Genomic DNA, 25,207 nt, shown 5'->3' on the forward strand with positions numbered 1-25,207 from the left:
CAACATCAATAACCGCTTTGTGACCTAATTGTAATGAACGACTTCAGCAATTACATCCTGAAAGTGTAATTTATCCCCTCCTGATTTCACCGCAGGGTGTATCTATCATAACTTTAACAGCAAGCTGTTAATCACTGAGGTTTTTGTGCATGTGTGCAAAGCATTATTGGGAAGTAGAGATGAAGAAGGCAGGATAAGGATCTACAAATACACTAGGCTCTATGTGGTGCATTAAATTTGGCTAATTTAATACTGATTTAGCATATGAAGATTAGCTTAGAGGACCTACATATTGATGACTGATTATCTTAGATGAACCCTTACTGGAAGTTAGAAAGGTCGGGGGGGGGGGGGGGAGGAAGCACATAACCTGTGAGAATGTGCAATTGTGTTTTTCTCATAAGAGTCTAGCTAGTCCCAATAATCATTAAATTATGGTAGACAAACTTGGAGTAAAGTTAGGTTTAGGTTAAAGTCAGGCAACTAGTCATTTGGGCTGTGGATAGGGGAAGACGCCAGGAAATGAATATAAGTCAATGTAATGTCCCGCAACATGAATAAAACAGATGTGTCGGTGCGTGTGCTTGCACCAAACTATTTTACCCACAGATCACATGATCATGAAGAGCTGAACCAGATGCTGGAGAATCACTTTCATAACAAATGACCATCCAACACACAAACCAACAACTTCAGTGCTAATTGTATCATACACTGCAAAATGTTATTGTTACTACATTAATCTTTGATGATCATAACATTATCAGTGAAGATCAAACATTATTATGCATGTCATTGTGCACTGACCTCGTGCCACCTTTTGTCCTTGCAAGAAATGACTGATGTAATGTGAAGTGTTCTTTAAAGCAAGATCAGAAGTTTTTGGTTTTCTTTTTTTAATCCTCCTTGTTAACATTTGATTCATCCCTCAGTCTTCTGGGGTCCACTACCATCCACACTCACTTCATCACGTTGCTCAGCAGTGACAGCACAGCCTTTGGGTGTTTCCTGATCTTGTCTCTTACTTTGTAATTGCACTAAACTATTGCTGATCCAAGGCACAGCTGGGTGCAACAGCATTCACCTAATTCTCTTCGGCTGTGCTGAGCTATTCAGGCAGGGCGCATCCCTAAAATGAAAAGGTTCTTGTTCAGCACTGATTGCATACATAACTGTCAGAGTTGGAAAGCTACCCCCCTCTGCCCTGCCCCTCCACTTCCATCATAATCATCAAGAATGCACAAACCCCCCGATTGGACCTGAACACCAACACTTTAGCCAACAAACAGTCTGAGCAAAGAAGTTCACATCACATCCGCTTTCCACTGTTCCTCAGATAAAACCGAGCATGTGATATACTTGACTGTGAGTGATTTAATAAGGATCTGTTTCTAGTTTTCTTTTCAATTTTGCCACACACCTTCTGGAGGTTGTTAGGGAAAATTAATAGAGCAACGTAATCTGACAGGAAGCAGAGCAGAGGTTGATTAGAGATGAACAGTGTGTACTAATCATGACCAATAAGTGAAGAAAACCAGATTTTGGAAATGACTTAGAGTTAAAAATTTTCCCAATAAACAATGTTATAAGAATAAATCTTGAGAAAAAAATTAATAAAAGCTGAAAAAACATCAAATTTAGTAGGTCTTTCTGAGGAACAGTCACTTGGTGTGAAAAGGTTCCCAACTGTAAACCAACCAAAGCCATGAACACTCAGGGTGTTTTCACACCTGAGTTGTTTAGTACATTTAAATTAAACTCTGCTTCAATTTCCCACTTGATGCAGTTCATTTATGCAGATGTAAAACACCGTAAATACACCCTTTGGAACCCGTTGGAGAAGGCAGTCTCAATCCAGTTCCAATCGAAAGAGGTTTGCAAGTTTGCAAGCCAGGCATGCTTTGGCATGCAGGAAAGTAAGACACAAACTGTAGCAATTAGACATAAAAAGAACAAAATTGCCCAGATAAATACGAATATTGGAAGTAAATTCTCCAGTGTTATCCACTAATCCAGAACACAAAACCTTGCCCTCACCCAAGACAACTTTGGCCAATAGGCAAACTGAACATTCTCACATGATTTGTAGTGATGCGTTTTAGATCTTTGGTGGTAAACAAATCATACTTTGTGAAAAGCTACAAGTTTACAAACTTATCAGGGGATATGGACCAAAGTAATGTGAGAAAACATTCTGAGATGCATGTCTATGCCTGTGTTATGACTGAAGTTGTAGGGTTATTGTTTAGTATGCAAATCTCAGTGTGCAGGTGCCTCTCCGTGAGAAACGTTTAGCACCTCTTTGAACTGGAAGTTGATGCCAGTTCGTTTGGTGCAGGAGCTGTTCTCTTGCAAGAAAATAAACAAGGTATAGATCACAAAGCTCTTGCCTTGTTATTTGCTTTACAGAACTTTGAAGTTCACGTTGGATTGAGTGTGCTGCCTGTACAAGCATTTACCGATCAGAATCCATTAGTGTTTCTTTTCCAAATGCGCAACTCTAACCAAAGACTTATGCGCTGGCCTTTATTGCTGTGTGATTTTAACTTGTAGATCAACTACAAAAATAGTAAGGATAATGTGTTGGCTGATGCCTCGTCTAGATCTTTGGAACTTTCTCTTTGAATTACACATTTAGAGGAATGTTAATTCTTGTGAAAGGAGGTGCTACGACTGATGTCATAGGGTTATTGTTTAGCATGTAAATCTCAGTGTGCAGGTGCCTCTCTGTGATTGGTGGATCCAGAAGATGGATTGGTTATCTAGCTGGAGATGACATATATGTTGAAGCTGCCATGGACTGTCATTCATTCATCCTCGGCTCATCCCAACAAAGAGTTCGTAGGGGTGGACTGCCTTTTATTTTCATTATAGCTTTCTTTTCTTTGTGTATTTTGATTAGGTAAGTTTGATAAATCCTTGAGATAGGCTCATTTTGTTTGTTGTTTTGGTACCCTGAAGTTATAACCAGCTAACGAAATAACATATTGTAAATAAATCATTGTAGAATTGTACCAGTTGTGTGATGTGGCTGCTTGAGGTCTGACGAGGATGGATCATGTTGTGGTCTGGCCACCCTTAGATGGACCATAACAGATAGAGTACAGAAACATCCTTGCCGTGAATGCATAAGGATCTTCAAAGTCCCACTGGGAAACAGACCCATGCAGAAGTGACCAAGAGCAGCAGAGCTAAGAGCGTGTGGGAAAAAACAGCTGTTGGCTAGCCATCTAAATATAGTGGTGGTTGACAAGAAGCCGAATATATGACAATTGTACCTCATAGTACCATCAAAAAGAAGCAGCACAAGACGACGGACAAGTACAAGAGGATGAAAGAACAACTGGAAAATATGTGAAAAGTGAAGTCTAGACTGTTGAGAGAGTTGAGAGAATGGTTCCAGCAGATTGCAGAAATAACATCTGAGGTCTATGTCGCAAAGAGTGCAGTCCTAGGAATAGTTAAGATACCGCAGAACTCACAAGTCTCTGTTAGTGAATACACAACATTTGGCTACTTTATAATAGTAGGATAGCTAATATAATTCTCATGGAAATTAACCAAACTTCAAAGCTTTTCTTGCCAAGACAGAATATTTTGAATATTGAATATTTTTGAATATTGTCCACAGCTGTAATGGTATATTAACTAGATATTGTCAAAAATATTTATTTTTCATTAAACTAATAACATGCATTCCACCTAAGTGAAGTAATTCAAGGGCCCTGGTATTGTGCCTGTTGGGTCACTTACATCATGGACACATGATGCAGTAACAGCCCATGATGCAACAGCCTTTTAAAGAAACACGATCACTTGTAAAATGAGGGCCAGGCCTCTCTCCGTTAATAAATATCTCACTCCTTAGAACACTCTCAAATAATCTCCTAAATAAATCCAGTTGTCCTCTCTTCGAGCTCTAGACTAACGTGACCTGGATGGTCTGAAGAACCCACACAGACACTCTATTTCCACCTAAAACACAGACACATTTTTACGGTGAGCCCAATCTGAAAAATATAATTACGTCTAAGTTAAAACTCTTACTCCCCCTTTCTCCCCCTATTAAGTAGCTGACCATAACTTCTTGTAAGAACTTCGTAAATTGTAATGCTCATTAGTTATTACAAGATGATGTCTATACTAAACATCTGCCAGCTGTTTTGAAAACATCTGCCATTACTTGTAAACATGTAGGCTTTTTTATGGTAAGATGCCTTATTGTACTATTTTTCTTATATAGAAAACATGCTGTAGTGTAGCTGTTCTCTTCCTTTTCCCTGTCTGCTTGTGAAACTCTTTCCCAAAACTCATATCTGTCTTAATCTTTTATCCCAAGATCCTCTCTGTCTCGTCTCCCCCTCACACTTAAGTAACACATGCTGAATTGCACATGCAGATTCTGTTGATCGCTCCATTTCTGCATTATCTTTGAATGTGAAATCTCTATGCGCAGTCTAGCTTGGAATATGTTCAAATACTGAACAAGGCTTTCCTTTATCTCAACTTTTAGTGACTTTGGTGGCAAGCTGTTTTGTGCAAACTGAGATCAAGTAAGCTAACAAATGACTTGGCCTTGGACTTGAAGCTTGTAGCACGTCCCCAGAATAACAAAAGGAACGTTTCTGGTCGACGTTAATGCTCGGATAGGAGGCAAGTAGCTCAATTTATTAAGCCTCATAAACACTTTCACCCCTGGATACACACTAACACACTGTAAATTCATGCGAGCCTGCCACATACACTCACACATACAGAGTGACATTATAGGACTTGTGGTGGGTTGATGGGTGATTTTAACCAGAGATGGTGGGATGAAGGATCAGAGATGGGTGTTCAACTGTCCCCGAAACCTCTGAGTCCCTGTTTTCCTGGCCTGACCTTTTGAATCAGTCGAACCCAAGAAAATCATGCTCTGAGACATCAGCCAATTATGGCTCCAGACAAATCCATGTACTGCATGCCATCTCTGGCATAATCATATTTGTAACCATAACAAAGAGAAGAGAAGGGAAATCAAACGGGTCATCTCAGAGTACTTACATTTGTGTTCAATGAAAAGCGTACATTCAGTTTTCCCTTTCATCACATGAGAGGGCTTTCTGGTGTTAACAAACAAGCAGTCGTTCTCCCATGGAATCAGAGTTGGGCTTTTTCCAAACTAGACAACCTCTCTCAGTCCCTAATGTCTCTGGAAACAGATGATTATTCTGGCATGTTAAAACTCACAAAGTGTAAATTTTCTTATCCTGATGCATATTTACACAATCTGCCAGAGTCACAGCATTAGATTCAGCGTTCCAGATTTTTCACTGTACTGGCTGCAAATATAATAAAACAGCCTAGGCTATTCATATTAATCCATAAAAATAGTTTGCTGAATGAAAGTCTTTCCATAAATCTTGTTACGTGGAGTGAGGCAATGTTGATCTTATTAAGTTCCCCTCAGCTTAAGTTAAACAGTAGGCCCTCCATAACTAACATAATGAAATTTTACTATGATGGCATTCAATGCTAATAAAAATGTTAAAGTAACTTGCTCAAACGAACCACAGACCTTACAGAATAAATTAATTCGGCTGAGACGTTTAATATATGCAAGAAAGGTTTGATGGTTATGGCACTGTAGCTCATAAAATAGGCAAAGCTTCTGAGTCAACTCTGATGATTTCTAACAACCAGCTCACCCATACTAACAGCACAAAAATACACATAAAACAATGCTAATATCACTTTAAATATGATCTCTTTTATGCGAGTATTTAAAAACAAAACAAAAAAACTTATCAGTTGTGTATATGTAGTTGATTACTGACAGTACAACGAAACTGCCTCCACTTTAACGCTTTTAAATCACTGCTCTTAAAGCTCATTACAGCTTTGTTTGTCTGTTTTTAGGTGACATGGCGCACCTGCTGCGCACTCCTAGACGTTAATAGTCTGTATCTGATGACTAGACACTGCGAAAGTGCTATGACGCGCCACAACATTTGCGCTCGTTTTTGGAATGACTGCTTTTGAGTGAATGTAGGCGGTCAAGTAGAAGCAATTACCATAAAGAGAACAGCAGAAAAGCAGCTCAGACATCATACACCCTGGGTCTGTCAAAAGCAGTTACCCCCTCACGTCATCACGTCCTCGGTTCACCTTCAGGGCAACGACGTAATGCGCATTTCAGTAATCAATACAAACGGCCGAGGAATTATCTAACTTACCTCTGAAGCTGATATCAGATGCGTGCATTCAGTCGAAGGTCTGAGCTGCCAACTTATGCAGTTTGTTTAGAGAAACTAGGAAGTATTTTGTAGCTATTGTCTGGTTGCCTCTGTACCCCTCCTCTCTCACACATCTGGTCCCCAAACTAAAGGAGGACCTCCCATTCAGGCAGCTTCGGCTGGACTCTGCGGCACCCACTTCTCCTGAAAGGTTTGACTATTTTTCACGATTCAGGGAGTTCCCTATGCTGTCTCAATAAAATACCATCCACTCTTTGAAACTGAACAATCTTTACATGGTTCTTAATCCTTGCGGGCTTTTTTCTATTCTTTTCTTTTCTCTCTCTGTGTGTGATTTACCAACGGCACGTGAACTTCTCGTGGCCATTTTAACCCTTACAAACTGTTCTGGTCAGATTTGACTCTTTTTGGCTTTTGACAACATCAGAAATGTCATTCTGGTGCCTGAAATTTGATTGATTGTTCTTGAGTGACCCAAAAATATTAATTTTAGACGCACCTGTGTGGGTTACTTGAGTCAAGGAAAATTGTGGTTTTAGAATAGAATAGAATAATCCTTTAATTGTCCCACAAGGGGAAATTTGGTAAAAAACAAAAAAACACTTTTTGTGCAATCTTGAAAGTGTGAAACTGTACATGCTGTATCTGTGTGTATCTTTATGAGACAGTGGTGACAGAAGTCAGACTTTTGGAAGTTCTGGTGTCTCAAACTCTACATACTGGTCTTTGAATGATCATGGGGATCTCGAGAGAGTGAAACAGTAAAATAGCGTATAGGACTGATCATATATGATACACATGAGGAACAGACACCATATAGAAGTCAGAGGGTGCTTTGAGGAGATATAGGGTGACTATATAGGTGGTTAGCATTGCTGTCACTTCACAAGGTTTATTTAGTTGTAATTCTGTGTTTACTCAGATTTTGCAATCAGCATTCCAAAATTGGAGGTATTTGTCTTTGATATATGGATGTAAAGTTATGGAATTGTGAAAACTATACACAACTGTATTTTGTATTTCACATAGTGTCTAAATTCTTTGCACTAATAAATATTTATGTTGTTGTTATTGAGGTTTATATCAATAAGAAAGCTGGATAAATAATAACTGATAAGTTTGCACTTCTTCCCACTTTGTATATGTAAACTAAATCAGCAAATGTGAAGCTATATTGTTGTGTATTTTGCTTTATTTTTGTGTATTTCTTTCTAAATTACTTTCTGTATACTGTTTACATATTCTAAACGAATGCAACAAAACAATGCATTTATGCTTGTAGACATGATCGAGATGATCTGCTGAAGTTCAAGCTAAGCAACAGAGTGGAGATTTTAAAAAATGAAAAAAGTGATGTTGACCATCTCATGGTTTTTGGTATCAGATGGTCTGGTCGGAGCATTTCAGAAATTGCTGACTCCATTCTCCTCTGCCCTCTGACATCAATGTTTTTGGAACAACCTCTTTAAATATGTTGTGTGGGAAAATTTCAGGTCACAACACATTGAGCTGATGGGAAGGTAACTTAAATAGTTACAATCAAAATATGCACAAGTGCATCTCTGAACGCACAATATGTTGAACCTTGAAGCAGATGGGCTCCAGCAGAAGATCATCCTGGATGGCACACCTGTCCGCTAAGAACAGGAAACTAATGCTCCAATTTGGATTGCCCCATCAAAATTAAACAACAGAAGATTAAAAAAATATAGCCTGATTTGATGAGTCTTAATTTCTGCTGTAACATTCAGATGTGGTATTTAGAAGTTGCAACTTCTCTTTTTATATAGTGTGTTTAAATAATGAATAAAGCTTCAATTTTCAGACCTTCAACCAATAAAAACTGACATTTAGCAGCACGTGCTGTTTTATGATGCATATAACAGCAGCCATGCTCCTGACTCTGGTCCAACACAGTGATACATCCACCCAGAATCCCCAGAATTTCATCTATAAAAATATTTTTTCTCTGTTTATGTGTAACAGAAACTAATTCAAAGGACTGAGATGTTTCTAAAAGCCTTACCTGTGACCTTTTGGAGTAGAGTGAATGTGAGACAGATTTACATCTGCATTTGTCATTAACACACAAGGTTTAGAAATTTTTGATCCAAAAAGGAGCTTCACTCATCGCTGAACATCCTAAGGGACGCCTTCCTGTGGATGACGTAGACGAAGAGCAGAAGCTGGCACTTGCAGATGCCAGCAGACCCACTGTCTCTGCAGGAGAACACAGAGCTGCTGAGAAAGAAGGTCTCTGCCTATCACTCCTCTCCTCCTCTCTAAACACGCATTCCCTTTCCAGACAATCTCATCTCTCCATCTATCATTTGCTTCAGTTGTCAGCAGGTTATCTTAGAGGCAGCCCACGAGAGAGCCCATAGTTATGGTAACCATTCCAGCTCCTGAATAGAGTCCATAGTTGTAAAAGTGAAGAGCAAGGTCTATTCCGTTCCAAGTCCAAGATTTAATGGAGGGCTCACTGTGAGCAGGGGGTTGTGCCAGCATTTCAACTCAGCTATGGCAAGGGATGCACTCACCTGACTATCCCATGAAATTTTAGCCCAGCTTAGTGCATAACTTTAATGCAACTTCCAAAAGGAAAAGAAAACACAAGTTGAGTGGGAGAAGAGCAAGATGTGGGAGAAGCAGTGAGGGGAATGTACAAGATGAAGAGGCTGTGTGAAAGGACTCAAACACAGCAACAACAGACTGAAAGGAAACAAAAGGAAGCAGCCAAGACTATGAATGTTGTTTTATCAAGTTCATTTTGTCGCCTAACTCTTTTCCCCACTCCAAAATACACTATTACATCATACTGAGCATGGGAAACATATCCCAACACAGTTGAGTGTCTTGCTCATCTTTTTTTCTTTCCAGCTGCAAATATATTAGTCATTTCTTGAGGATCATTCTAAGTAATAAGAGTCCTTTGTCTTTACTTAAAGAAAGGCATAGACACGCAGTGGGCACAAAAAATGCAGTCACAGTTTAAAAATTATAATGAGGACTAAACATAAATTTATAGTCTCCTGACAAAAACCCTGTCGAGACTAAGGAAAAGCTTATATTTGCTCTGTATTTTGTTAAGATTCCTGACAGTACAGTAGCCTAATCCTACACTTATTGATGTTGACATGATACAGATTTACTTCAAAAATAGCTAATAAATTAGCTCAACATGAAACAAGACCTCAAACCCCAACTATCATTTCAGACTCATTTCGATTGTCTGTTTGTAGTAGATCAAAGCTAAGTCATGTCTTGGAGCTATTTTGATGACCATGTGTGATGAAAAAAAAAGAGAGAGAGAAACTAGAGGGGGAAAGCTAAACAAAAGCACACTTTAATGGCAACCACAAACATGTTTTATTCACATGAATGGATGTCACAGAGACGAAACTGGGGGATATAAACAACTTCAGGGTTTCCCTGGCTGTCTATAAGCAACTTGTACTGTCTACCATTGACCCAGTCTCTTCCATTTCATGGCCTTCTACCTCTGGAATTAAATCTCCCCCAATATTTCAACATGTTACAATTAGATAAACCAAAAACAAACAAACAAAGCTGTGTGGCTGAAGCAACATTAAAACAAGTTGAACAAAACAAAGTGTCTCACAGCCAGGAGAGATAATATGGACCAGATCCAGGTGAGTGTTGGGAAATCAAATCAATTAGGACAAAGAGCAGCTGTCCACAGCAAATTCTACTTTCTCCTTCAGATCATTGTGACAAGAAGGGACGAAAAAAGGAGCACAGTGCTGGTTGTTTTGAGGGATTTTCAGGGATTTTTGCAAACCCTCTGCGGCATTTCAGGGTTAGTCAAACAGCTGAAGTCCAAATAACCCACTATTTTCCAAAGCTGATGTAAACAAGTACTGGTGCTGATGAAGTGGCAGGGTGATGGTGTCCAGGAGCAGCACCCTCCTTGAAGAGACAATAATCCCGCTGTGTATTCTTCGGCCTGTCAGGTCATTATAGTGATGAAACCACCAGAAGGGGCCACAGCTGATTTTGAAGCATCTTGGTCTTTTCACAATCTCTGTGAGCATTTCCACATTGCGACATCTGGCTGACAATGAATTAAGTAGTTTGCAAGGGGAAAACAGAAAAAAGGCTCCTCTTTGTTTTATCCATGACCTTCAATATTTGTTAAAAGACTATCTAACTTGAGCACTTGTCAGACTGTATGCATTTGTTGACCCCCGATGTTCCATAGACTCTTCAGGTCATGCTGTAGGGAAGGATTCTAATCTTTGTCAAACCAGATGGACTCTCAGGTGGCCACAGATGTCACAATCTGGACGATCTCACCATTGTCTCCATGGATAGCACCCTGGATGGCCTCTTTCACTTCCATGTCTGCCTGCAGGGCTGGTGCCAGCTCAGCAGCCTGAGATAAAGAAAAGAGACGAGATGATATATATATGAATAGGTGACAAGAAAGGTGAAAAGACAATAAACGTTAAGTACTTTTACTGAATATTTACTATGTATATATAGTTCACCAGGTAAGGGGGACTGAGGACCAGTCTTAAGCCAGTCTTAAGTTCTCTGAAGAGCGGAGTATATCAAAGGGTTATTTCAGATGACTTGGGAGGCTACAGAGAGTATTTTTACTGTTTATTTTTTCCTGTCAGACAGTCTTTTCTCTTGTGTAACTGTAGCTGTTGTGTTGCTCTCATAAAAACCACCAAAATCCGTTCACAAAAACAATTTTACGTGACAGAACGTTGCAGCTGATCATCAGCTGCTGTGACTTTAGTGTTTAAACACAAACGTTTGGATCATAACTAACATGTTAAAAGATCAAAAGACATGCAATAACACAAACTAACCAACTGAAACATAGTTGACTAAAAAGTACCCTGTTCTCAAAGGAATATGTTTCCCCTCAGTTGAGGCTGGGACTTTCTTTGTCAAAAGTTTACGCCTTACTGTGGGAGTGGATAAAGTCTCCACTCATTGCTGCATCACATCCACCCTCTGTCTCACCACTTCCCTGCCTTTCTTAATCTATTCCTACCAAATGAAAGTACAAGAAGCCAAAAGTTAAATCTTTTTTGGCTTCTTCTATAATGAATCTCGCCCTCAATTTAGCTCTTTGTTGGAACTAGCCCTTGAAATCGGATCACTTTGCCAGTAGGGGTACAAGCAGTTAGAAGCTGGGATTATAGGCACTTTTAGGTTAACACAAAGTAGTTATCCATTTTTGACATGGCAAGTGGAAAAAGTGCCTGCTGGCTTGTAAAGCTGGCAGGTGGTCCAGTTGTAGTGAAGCTAGACAAAATGATGTTGGTAAGCAGCTATACACTTTAAACCTCATATCCCAAAATGCGACGAACATTCATTTTCACAATATGGGAGCATTTTCTCTGCGTACTAGTCAAATACAGTCACACAATATCATTGCCTCGCTATGAAAGTCAAGTGAGTTTGACACAAAAAGCTGTCTGCATTGCATAAAGCCCATCCTAAAATCACAAATGTGTAAATGGAAGTGGTCAGAACCCAACTTCCAGGGAGTGATCTTAAATTAGCAGGACCACAAAGGGACACAAGGAGACAACTCTGAAAAAAAAGAAGGGTGAATTTACATCTTCTAATGGCTGGAGTCCCAAAACTTTTACAAGGTGTGACCGCAAAGCCTAATGACACCTATCACAAATGATGAAGACTTTCCTGTGGACTAATCAATGTGACTAAGCTATATCCTGATTCCATTTTATTGTGCAAGACAACCACAGTGAATAACTAAATACAGAAGGAGCAGAGGAATGACAAGATAGATTACAGAAGAAATATATCAGCGAAGGAGGGAGAGGTTATGAGGAGATTGACAAGTGGAGAAAAACAAGAGGCTAGCTATTTGGATTTAAATGCTTCCCTGACTGTCTCTATAGTCGATGTCAGATGTATCGAGTTATTGTGTGTCTAAAAGCCCTGTAAAAGATGAGGTTCATGACTCAGTCCTGGACGATGACCATGAGGAGTGACTCATTTGTTCCTCAAACACACATCCAAGGTTCCCTCAAACACACCTGCAGCATTTAATTCTCTCTCCAGCCCAACGTGCTGTCACAAGACAACAGCTTTGACTGTAGCACAGCTGTACCATAGCAGCACACACAACACAAACATGAGACACAGCGGCAGTGAAAATGGCAAGTTCAACACATTTGATTCCAAGTTTGTTTGTTTTGTTTTTTAAATGAGAATTGAAAGACTCTTAAACTATCATAGCACAGACCTAGCTCTACCCTTGCAAATAACAAATGGAAGAACGAAAATATGTAACACGTGTACTAAAACCAGGCTGCCGGTGCTTTGCAGTCTCAGCTTTGAACTGTGTCACAGTTTAGCCAGAGGTTAGAACTGCTATGCATTCTTTAGATAAAAAATATATCGCCTTGCATTGCGCACCACTTCATATGTCTAATGGAAACTATTAAATAAGAAAAAGAAGAAAATGCAGAGGTAACTAAATGCAAAATCTGGAGTAATTTTCCAGCATGTTGCATGAATGCTTCCACATGTGTGTAAACAGATGAGAGCCAGTGTCTTGACTTAGCAGACTGCAGAAAAGCAGGAAAAGAAATAACCTTTCTATGAACTCTGAAGAGAAAGTTAACAACGTTTAAACTAGGACATCAAAACAATACAGCCTACATGTCCTTTGTTTTATTAGGTCCTTCAGGGTAAAGTTTTTCATTTAAACCTGGAAAAATATCAATGTTAGCATACAGATGTGTTTTAAAACATCTTAGAATCCGAGCTTAAAGTCTACTCGGTTAATAAACACACCGCTGTTTATGAGCAGTTTCAGTCTGTTGTTGAGCATGTCCACATGCTCTTGGTGAACCCCAGCTCTACTCAACATCAACATCACACTTGTGACTGATCAGACTTCTGTCAACTTTGTTGATATCTGTCAAGATCTGTGTACAATCCAACATTAGGAAAAAAATTAGCTCATTTTAGATGTAAAAGTTCATTCAAGCAAATCACTTGTGTAAACAAACAGCTTGAATTCTCACTGCGCACAGAAATATAAAGTACAGATTCTGAAATACAGTACATTGAGTGGCAAAAACTCTGTGGGCTCAGTACACAAATAAATTATATAACAAGGCCATCAGTATGTGTATAATCCACACCCAAAAATGTAATCAGTATAAAATGCTCTAACTACTTTCGTGTTCACATGGGCAAGGAACAGATTACTGAGCCAACTATGGACAGCAATTCCTTACTCAAAAGGCAAAATCTTTTTTTTTTTCTTCTTTCAAATCCACTGCTGTATGGCTGGTCAGCACATTTGCTCTGCATTTCTTACAGGGAGATGAATAAGCCTGTCCTGATTCATATCAGGACAGGACTGGAACCAGAAGTAGGCTGAAATTCCGCCTATTTACATTATCACACCACAAAAATCTGACTCATAGCACACGCATCAAGGAAAAAAGTAGGAAAAAAAGGACTAAATATTCAACATATCTGGGGAAAAGAAAAGATGACAGAACAAAGGAAACATGCATTTTTTGGAGGGTTAAAGTGACCACTTCAAAGACTATAAAGGCAAGTGTCTGCACACCATCCTGATTCCACATGTGGCTGTTGCTCAGCAAGCTCACTCATTGAAGGATTTTAGAAATATCTACTAATTACTACTTTTTCCCCCTCTTGTAACATTCCACCTCAACGTGATTATGTTTAATTACTGTTTGTCCAAACACCTGTCATAATGACAGAAAGCAGAATGTATGCCATTTAAGCGATAGTATAAGAAAAGGAGAAAAGCAGATTTGGTGTACCTACAAGTACTTTAGCTAAATTTCTGAAGCAATATTTGAACAGCACAATGAAAATATACAGTACATTTACTGCCTCTTCGTGAATGGCAAAGCAGTTCAATAAATATATTTAAAGGTAGAAGACTGTACATTTCCTTTTCGAGCAATAACTGCAAGCTCCAAGGTGCATCCTAGCTCAAGAAAATAGTACCAGCCCCATTTGGATTTATATACATTCTTGATTCTTGAGGTGATTTGGCATCTTAATGTTTGTTTGGAGTAACAAAGTGCTGCAAATCTAATTTATTGAGTCTGACTGGCATCTTTTTACCAGAAAACAGATTATATTTACAGTTTATTTACAAACTAGACAAAAGTGATCATCAGCATGTTTTCTTACAGTATTCTGAAATGCAATATTTATTGTGGAATAACTAAAAGCAAGCAATAAAATTGCAAGATTACTACTGGGGGATCTGTTCCATGAGGCTACTCAGTTACACTCAATGTGCTCTTTGCAGAGTTTTGCTTTTTTTGGAGGGTGTGTGTGTTTTACCTGTACAGCAGCCGTGTGATCTGCAACAGGAGCTAGTTGGACATACTGCACTTGGATGTCAGGTGGGAGTGGGGAGCCCTCCACTGCTGTGGCTCCTCCATCAGCTGAAGCGACAGCTATCAACTGAGCTCCACGAAGCACCTAGGGCAGAAAAAGAGTGGCGAGGATAGCGGAAAGGTCAAACACAACTGGGATTTTTGGTCCTTTCTCTGATTTTTCATGAATCAGTTAGAAAAACTGAGCTGAATAAAACATATTCAATAAGTTTCCCCACTGCCAAGTGTAAAAATCCATCATAAGAAAACTCTCATTATTTTACAGCAAACGCAATAAGAAACAACCACAGGAATATTTTATTGATGTCCTATCTGATGTTTTTATGTCTTTAATGATTACAGTCATCACTGAGTACAAGCATGATGACACACAAATGCAGCAAGAAACTTGGCAGCTAGGAACGAGTCATGCGGTGGCATAAATAAACATTTCATCCCCACTGTTCTCACTTCTCCGCATCCCACTCTTGGATTATACATCACATCTAAAAGAAACTTTATGATCCAGTCATTTCAATTAAGTTCTGTTTTCCTGGGTTCTATAATGTGTTATGCTCACCAGCAATGGTTTTTTCTTTGGGTTCAAATTTAGAAAAAGAAAGGAAACTGTTGGAGAATGGTTAGTGAGACATCACAAGGGGATCCTAATCTCCCACGGCGCTGAAAGTCAGCCAGACAACATTAGAGATCTGCGGTTTTGATGCTCTAATTACAGAGCAGTGCAGTGCAGCTGGAGTGTTGTTGAGTAGAGCTTCAGTTCGTTGAGGTGGTTCCTATAGATAGACTGCAACCACCAACAGAGAGGATTGCATTGCATGTATACACTTGCAGAGCACTGCTGTTAATTTGGACAGCATAACTTTCATGTGACAACAGACATACAAATTAACATACAATCATCCTGTCAACACAAGCATACAAAAAGACAGATGGAGGGAAATATTCACTCAGCTTTGTGCTTGTGCATGGTTTGAAGAAATGCATTTCAACATGACCTGACAGCAGGATCTTATTGATTTTTTTTTCCTTATTTCAGTGATGCCTGGAAAGCTTTTAGTTATGCGAGCTCTGTACCTCGGTCCTATTCAAGGTGCCCTTAGTGCTGAGATAATCTTGCATATGCTTAACACACACACACACACACACACACACACACACACACACACACACACACACACACACACACACACACACACACACACAAAAAAAAAAAAAAAATAGGGCCGAAAATGCAAGCTGGCAAAAAAAAAAGAAAAGAAAAAAAAAAAAAACTCATTACAGATGATGTTTGCTGCCCTGTAACATCCCACGCTGCTTCCCAACCCCCCAGCCCAGCCATTACTTTAAAGTTCTGAGCTCGTGATGTGCCCCAAAGGTTCAGTTAACCACCCCAGTACCCTCCGGCAAGAAGTTCTGCCAATCTGACCACAAAATGTGCTGCTTCATCACCACAATATGTTAGGCCAAGCCAGCCCGATGGAAGCTATTAGTGTAAGAAATCAGTCTGACTCACTCAATCAGATAATTAGGACGCTTCAAGGACAGGAGTGGATTGAGGCTAAGTGGGCTGACCTAGTATAACCTAATCATCTGCTAGATCTGGGTCAAAGGAATCACACTGTGTTAGAACCTATAAAACACTGAAATATTTAGAGCCTTAGCCTGGAGTTTTGGTGTAAAGAGGACTCATATGTTTAAAAAAAAAAAAAAACGGATTTCATGTTCATACTCAACATGTTAAGAAATGACACTTTTATATCTTTACTATAAATCTGAAACTGAAGCCAGCAGCCAGCCAACTTAGCATTAAGACTAAAAAATCCTGATAGAGTTAGTCGTCTTCTTCCAATCTTCAAGCTCAGTTTAAATTAAAGCTCCCTGCCTTTTGTCTCCAGTTATATGTTTATTTAGCATACAGAAACGGTGCATAATGCTAACAATTCTGGGAAACATTTGCATTTCCTTCTGTGTCAAACTACGTTTACATTCTTGAAACAGCCATCGTATTTTAGAAACTATATGCTAAAAGTGTTCAGACAGACAGCTCAGTGAGAAACTAAGAGGAAAGAGCCATCTGCTTAATGGTTTCGTTATGGCAGACATCCATTGCATCTCTACAGTCTTTACTCTTCTATTAGGGATCAAAACTGGCTTCTTTCAAGAGCTTGTCTGTCTGAAATCGTACATTGAGTATGTGTGCCCGTGTGCGTAAACTCAAGCATGATGATACGTCAGTACTTACTGTATCTAAGCGTACAATTACCGGGGTTTAAGGGATGCTATGGTTGACACATGAGATTGTAAACACTTGTCTCACTCAATTAACGTCTGAACCTCCATTTGAGAGCAGTTTGCATTCTCAGCTGTGAGGAGCAGCACACAGACTCACAAAAGCATTTACAAAGTTGGAACAGTGTGTGAGATCTCTACAGCGATTACACAGGAACTTCTCGGGTCCATATCCTGTCCCACGACTTTCTTTGTCAGAACAACTCGTCTCCAGTATTTGAGGATAATACTGTCATGCTTGGCTCTAAAGTATAAAGTCAGTCTAAAACAGCAAGACGAAATGCTCTCGCTCATAACAACTAAATCTAATCAGGGGATAAATTGTGGTTTTCTTTATCTTTTTCCCCCCATTAGCATAAATTATAGTTTTGTTGTCTATAATTACCTCAAGGTTGGAAGTTTATATAAAGCACTATAGTGCACTATTAAGCAATTCTTTGAGTACTGATGATAATTACCGCTCATTCAGCTAATAGAACATAATCATCATCAGGCTGGTTGGCAATGATGCAAAAACAAAGATCACTTTAATATATCAAGAAAAGTTTTCACGAGTAAAAAGTTATGATTTTTGTAAATTAGGCTGAATCAACAAATAGACTGTAAGTAGAAACAAATTATACAATATATACAAGGTGAGAAGTGTTTGTACTTGGAACACACGAGTCTCCTGACACTGAAAAAACTTACTTGGCCTGACTGCATAATAACATCGGTTTTCAACTAAGATTTGGAAGAAGTCACTTAAAACGTTGCCCAACATATTAGATTTGATCTAGAGGGCTTAATTTGTCAGAAATAGGGGCCACCAGTGGATCTTAAGAGAATAAGTTACTGTTGACCTCAAGGTTTTGGGGATTTGAAGTCTTAAATAATCAGTCTGAATGGCCGGCCACCTTCATGACCAAGTGCCAAAGAGAAGTGCAGCCAGGGAGCATTAAAAGCTATGGTACTGCCCCACAGTACTGGAGAGAAGAGCAATTCTCTGTAGGCTTTGTTAGCTATCACGGTCTTGAGAGAAAAAGGGAAGAAAAGAATAAATCTTTTGCTGATGCTGTAATGCTTTCAGTAATGGATCCAGGACGCTAAAGAAATACAGCAATGGGAGAGGAAAGACAAGCGAACAACAACAGCAGCCTGATGCAGAAAACATTTGCAACTCCAACAGTGAAGCAAAATAACGAAAAGGATAAACAAAGTTCTTTACCCAGTCTTCGTTTGCTCGCTTTAATTCAATTTAAATTTTTTCTGCATTCACTTCATATGAAAGTAGTTACACTTGATTTACACAAAGGCAATGGGTGTTAAGAAAAAAGACAACACCTCTGAATACCCCTCCTCATTCTCAGTCACCATCCAAAAGTAATGCAACAGTGAGACAACCAGCATTCACAAGGCATGAGCCTGATGCAAGCTGGCATTAATTCCCAGTCTTACAGGAGGTCTCACTTAAACTCAGCTGTGGATCGGGTGATGCTATGAGTCACCCTGTTAGCGTGCATGTGTGTCTAAGTTTCTAAAGATTGTGCTTCCCTTGCTAAAATTACACTGGGAATCAAATATAGCGGCATAGAAACATGCCCTCTATTTATCAGGAAACAAAATTCATACCGACTATATTGTAGCAAAAGAGACCAATAAAAATCTGGTTCCTATCACTCCCGTAGGAATACCGCCTCTTCTTTCAGATCTGGAGAAAAAAAAAACTAAACCAAAACAGGGAAATGAAAAAAGAAACATTTGGACTTTGGAGTGCCTGGAACTTCCTCTCTGCTTAATAGCCGTCAACAACATCTGCAACAGCCATTCCTGAACAGATGTCCAAGCAGAAACACTAGCTCCGGGTGGGTAGGTGCGGTCAAAGTGGAGGAGTTGGGGGGAAGTAAGGCCTGGGTTCAACTTGGCCATAAAGATGGCCATAGACACAGAAGTGCTCTAAGTGATTGTTTTGTGTGAACTGGGGAAATGATCACACTGACTGTAAAATGTCTCACTGCAGTCATTACCGCTTTGTTACATATGCCTTTTATTTTACTGCTGAGTCTTACGCTGGCTGTTCTGATTTCAGCTGGACCTCAGATTGTAATGTGACTCAATGAAGTCAAAACACTGAAATTAAAAACTATAGTATTGATTTTTCCCCTCTATGTTTTGAGAATTACTCCACTTATTTGTTGATGCATCTTTACCATATATTTCTGACAGATATATCTCCTAGCTAAATATACTTCTTTGAAACGTGTTATGTATGCTATACATGAACTTGTGACCTGAACCAAAGCTTCCCATTTCCACCCACACCATCAAAGTGTTTCTACACTTGAGCTCAACACCTGCAAAGAATCAAGCCCTCCCTTGCATCCTTTGCTTCACAACTCCCACCAGCAGACTGGGAGTCGGATTCAGGCAGGGCTCAGAAAAGTTTTATGATAAAACCAACTTCACTTGAGTTCTGATCCAGAGCAGAAAATCAAAAGGGAACTGATGACAAAAATAACAGCTGTAATTAAGAATAGGGCCCCTTAAACACGAAAGAGAAGAACATTTCATTGACGGTTTTCACTGTTCTCTAGCGTAAATCCAAACTTGGCTTGCCTAATTGACCACGGCATTTTTATAGTGTCAGTAAATTTCATGATTTAAAGGGATGCCTTTATCATGTTTCCAATTATTCTGTTTAATTCAATGGAGCCAGGGAAGATGATAAATACAGGTTGTAAAATTCAATGAAGAAAATACAGCACTGCCCAAACTACCCATCGCAACAAGATCCTTTATCTAGTTAGATTTGCAAACATGCATTATTGAGGCCAAGACGCTTCTTAAATCAAATGTCATTTTCCTCAGTTGTCTGAAGCAATGCATCTTATTTTTGTTTTCAATTGTGGCACTGTCCTTTTAATACATAAATACAAAACAAAGAAAATTGCAGTGAAAATTAGATCTCACTTACTGACATGTCCAAATTACCTCTGGCTGACCCTTTAGGCTTCCAAAGCACTTCCATAACAGAAAACCTTAAATGCACTCGGCACCTTTGACACACACCAGCCAAGAATCCAACAAATTCAAATCTCAGATTTGTTGCGAAAGACATCTGTCATCTTTCATCAGCATGTAGCTTATTGGGAGTCTTTAACTCACTGATGCATCACATCAACCATGAATCTATCAGATAGAATTACTTTTACTGCTTCCTGTAGATTTTCCAGTTTCAGTGAAATAAAGCTTGGGTACTTCTACCTCATCCTTTCTCTGGAGTTTTTATTTATCCAACACTCGCACAGATTAACAGAAAGCATTTACACTGGTAAACCCATTTTGGAGGTTAATTTTAAATCAGGGAAGTTGTTTTGCTAAAACTGCCATTCTTTACTGTAGTAACACAGGCCAAAAATCAGGGTCTGCTGTAAATATGTCAAGAGTAATTCGAAACACTGTTGAACGTTGGTCTCAAAATTATGACTCATGTGTGATAAATTCACTAATTAAGAAATTTACATGACAACGGTGCTTCATGGACCTGGTTACAGAGGGTGCAGCATTGAATGATGATGATGGAGCCATCTATGCCTGACACTGGTAAGGCAGATATGCACCAGGCCTGTGCTGAGGGTGACTCATACTGAAATGCATCTAAGACATCTGGTGTCTCTTACTCACACAGCCAGCGACCCAGACTTTGCCCACACAGACGAAACAAAACACCACTGGGGGTATCCTCCTCTGAACAACTCTGAAAAGCTCACTTACAAATACCCCCTCCCTCCCTCCCACACACACACACACACACACACACACACACACACACACACACACACACACACACACACACACACACAAAGAACTAGGATTCCCCGATCTGTGTCCCTTTATCTCTGCCCCATGATGCCACAAGACATGAAGCAGACCACTTCTTTGAAATGTGATCCACCACCAGTCTTCCAAATCCTTGAAGGCTTACGTACAGCCCACTTATACTAAACCCTGGTCATAAAACATTTTGTTTGTATCTTTTAATTGTTATCCTGGCCCAACATTGTCAATCACAGGAATTTCAACATCCCCTTAAACACCAGAAACCACATTTCGGAAAACAACTTGGGCCATGAGCCAGCAGTCTGATTCCATCACACCCTGATTCTGTGAGGTTAGGCCTACTTATTGTTCAAACATTTGCCTTTTGTGTAGAAAGGAACAAAAACACATTGTCCTCACACAGCAGACCTGCAACAACCCTAACCAACAACAGGCAACAAAAGCGCTTACAATATCATGAGTTCACAAAGCTCGAGTCAAACACAGTAATCCCCATTTCCTCTTAAACTCTACTTTCACTGTCTTCCTGTACTCTTCCTTTACTTTTTTGGCTCCCTTTCCTATATCCCTATCTTGTCCAGTAACACTGTGTGCTTCCCTCACCATCACCCTAAAACTATTTGTATCCGCTCTATGTTTGAATGTCCTGGCAGAAAAGACTGGAGGGACCAGTGCAGAGCTGGACTCAGTTCTATGACCCAGTTCCCACACCGGCCATGAACATTGTTATTTGGGATGTTTCAACAGATGCACCAAAACATGCGATGACAGAAAAGGATGGCAAACTTTCAACTGAGGGAAAATGAGGTGGGGTGAGAGAACAACACGTTTAAAACCCCAGATGGGAGGTAATCAGGTCCATCATCGATAAATGACGCAGGCAGATGATGGGATCAGTAAATTTCGTAAAGCTTTATAGTAGTCTCTTGAGATGTGCTGTATTTACAGACTGACATAGCATAGGTTTAAAGCCATCTGACTGGAAGAGTCCTCTAATAACCCGAACTGCATGTTTTAATATGAGATTCTTTGTGTTTGCGATTCACGTTCAGTGGAATCAATGTTTGGAGCTGATTTTTGCCCATCACTTCATGCTCTATTTATTGACATTATTGCAAACATACGAAAATTAAAAATAAAAACAATGAACTCTCTTCTATAAAGTATCCACTTGACTGAAGTCCAAATGTGTCAAAGTGTATCAGTTGGACATACACAGAATCCATAATGGATTTAAAGACAAAAACAAAACAACCCCCACCCACACAAAGCAATGCATACAGTCTTACTAGGAGTAAAGTAGGTTGTTAACTGTGAAGTTTGTACCGTTGGCTAAACTGCCAAAACGAAATAACTGAGCAGGAAGAGCCTTGGTCATGAAGATCCCCAGGAACCCACCTGTCGCTCTAGCAGAACCTCAAGAATTCTAATTTAAAGATGGCAGCTCTCCATTATTCAGGCCTTTATGGCGAGATGGCAAGAGTCAATCTTGCCCGCAGACTGCTTCGACTTTGCTCAACATAAATGAAAGACTGCAGAGCTCTGAGAAAAAGATTTGCAAGCAAGATGTGATGAGCATTCGTCTGCTTCCAAAAACCAGCGGGTATCCAAGAAAAAAATAACACCTGCACCTAGAACTGTCAGCAGCCATTGTGAGCATACTGTATTTGCCTGAGCCAGGCAATAGTCCAGCAGAGGGCACAATCTCCTCCTGTGTTTTTAAAGTTATACCTGGTACATTGCATTTGTATTACAGAGTATGCTTTTGTTTACCTAAGAGCTCAGCTGGTGTCTGTTTTTAAATCATCAGCATTACAAAACATGTCTTTCAGGCGTTTTTTTTTTTTTTTTTAATGCCTTTCCCTCCCCATATTTTCTCCTTTCTTCTGTTCTCATCAGTCACTCCTTTCATCTTCTAATCCTCCATTTGGTCTGCATCAGTGCAGGATAAGATCACAGCAGAGATACAGAAGGGCATAAGATAAGAGGCTATGGCAGACAGGCAGTGCAGTAAAAGGCTAGTTATTTTATAGCTTCATGGTCTGCCTTCTCTTCCGTCCGCATGAGAGGGTTTTATGAGCCATTTGGGAACTTTGGATCGCTCTAAACCAGTTTTGCTCAGACTTTCAGCTGGCACAGTGGCACCAAGTTCAGGGCTGAGTTGGCACAGACTCCCATGGTAGACGTAACAAAAACATCTGCAGCCATAATGCACAAATGTGTACTATAGTGTAGATGCAAAAAAAACCCAAAAAAAACCCCTCTACAGTCATCTGTACTACACAATGGCTCAGTCACACTAGCATGCAAAAAATGGGATGCGCCTCACTGTGACTAAATTGGTGGTTGTCCAGTGATAGCACTGAATTTTTTCATATTCAGTGCCCAACTTGAAGTAGCTGCAGTGACCAAGTGATCGCTCAAGGGGCTGATCGTGCAGCACTCAACTTGTGGCTGCATGTGATCCAAATGGTCTGACTTATACTGACAGCAGTCACTCTCGGACGACCTAGCAAAGGTTTCCAAATAACTCCCCTTATTGTATTTGGGTTATATTCCTATATAGAAGTTAAAATGCATATGTTAGCAGTTAAATTGCTGTCCTGCAATAACCATGAAAGAGGAATTTCTGTTTCAAATCTATGAAGTACATGCTGGGCTCTGAATATAAGTAGTTAGTGTGAATTTCTGAGTATGAATATGGCAGCAGATTTATCAAAGTTAATCACTCAGTCAATCAGGTTGTAACTGCCAACTTCACCCCATTCAGTTTCAAACTGAAAGCAGACCGTCTCTGTGTTATTGATGTTTTATTGCTGTCTTAACACACTAAAGTCCCTTTGGCAACTGACTGCAATTGGTTGCACACCTGTTTCGAAGCATTTCAAGCACCATTTCAAAGGTAACAAGATCAGAAAATCATTGCACACAGTAACAATCATTTTGGTCATGCAGTGGTCTCCAGGACTGTTTTCCCTAATGTGGCTGTAGCATTAGACAAACTCTTCTCACTGCATGGACATAGTCTCTAGTAGCAATACAAAGGATGATAGATGGATAGACGGTAGACTGCCAGCAAAGTATGTTCTGTATAGGTATACACTGCAAATGTATTAATAATCCAACAAAACTTAGCCTTACTTAAAGGAGAAAGGACACTCTTTTGAGGATGACACATTTTAGATAGAGAAGACAGATGTTTTTAGAGACTAGTAAAGGAGGCCATCTATATCCACTGTGAATTACCATTTTTAAACATAGGTGGTGGCTTATGGCACCAGCTATCAGCCGTGTTGGGGCAATGTTTCATAGAAGTTTTACCTCTCAGCCCCAGCGACAGGAATAACCCACGGCTTGACTCATGTGATGACTCAGATGATCTATAGGTGTTTAGCAACTCCAAGGAGCACCTTGATTGAGACAGCCCCAGTAGGGGTTTAGTACCCGGGACTCTCCACCATTGTTCTAAAACCAAAGAATCCTTGGGGATGAGAGGCGAAACATGTTCAAAACCTGAACAACTCCAGTTGCCTTCTTTTCAGATTCTTAAGACTATCATGACATGAATGACTGACAACCTACACAGACAACCGAAAAACTAGAATATCAATATGTTTCTGTGAACAGGCAGTATTGTCTGTTTAGAACATAAAGGTAGATTTGAACTCACAATACATGTTATTTAGTAAAAACGTGTTAATATGAGAGTTTAAAAAAATATCGATTTGGCAAAAACTCCAAAATTAACCCGTCCACTATCTTTAACAGTCCCTGGTAAAGAGACAAGGATATAAATCAACAGAAGAAGTTATTTAACGTCTTTCATGATAAAGCTTGTAAAGCCAGATTTAGACTCATCATCCCAATGAAAGATGACATCGTAATTTGAAACTTTAGGAGTGATGATTCAGACTACACAGACTGTGACCAGATATGACTCATATGAAGTCTACTCGCATAACAGACTGATGAGACAGAATAATGCAAGCCAGACCACCTTACAAAAAGGAAATAAGCATGGATTAAAAGACCCCAAAAGAGCTATACAGTTATTTAGGAAAAAATAAATAAATCAGTGCTGAGCTGAAAATTTGACTTTATTTTGATGTGGGTATCAGGTCCAAATATAGCTCAAATAGGACCACAGCATGTAAATATCTAACAGAAAATGGATGTGGCAGGTAGCTTTTAAAAGACAACCATAGCCACAACTACACTACATAAGTGTAGTGAAAGTTAAATAAAGAGGAAGTGGTCCCAGAGTGAGATAAAAAGATGGCTTTTCTGTGATGAATTGCGTAGGCTAGGTTACACCAACATAGCCTCAGCACTAGTCTGCCAGATTACAAAAACACTGACATCATTCATAGTCCATTTGATGTAAGGCTCTCTGTAAACAGACAAATTACACATTTAAGAAAATACACATCAGGATCAAGTGTGATCTTTTCTGTC

General features: G+C 39.6%; 1 protein-coding gene across 1 annotated transcript in view; it reads right to left on the reverse strand.

Annotated features, from left to right (window-relative positions):
* Positions 1-9,560: 9,560 nt before the first annotated feature.
* The window catches only part of banp (BTG3 associated nuclear protein), a 34,987-nt gene continuing 19,340 nt past the window's right edge, over positions 9,561-25,207 (reverse strand). The window contains exons 12-13 of the mRNA XM_063481185.1: positions 14,589-14,729; positions 9,561-10,632 (exon numbers count right to left, since the gene is read on the reverse strand). Of these exons, the coding sequence (XP_063337255.1) occupies positions 10,516-10,632; positions 14,589-14,729 (258 nt within the window). The 3' untranslated portion in view covers positions 9,561-10,515. The remainder of the gene's footprint in view (positions 10,633-14,588; positions 14,730-25,207) is intronic.

Source organism: Pelmatolapia mariae, linkage group LG7 (assembly GCF_036321145.2).
Source record: "Pelmatolapia mariae isolate MD_Pm_ZW linkage group LG7, Pm_UMD_F_2, whole genome shotgun sequence".
Classification (NCBI taxonomy): Eukaryota; Metazoa; Chordata; class Actinopteri; order Cichliformes; family Cichlidae; genus Pelmatolapia; species Pelmatolapia mariae.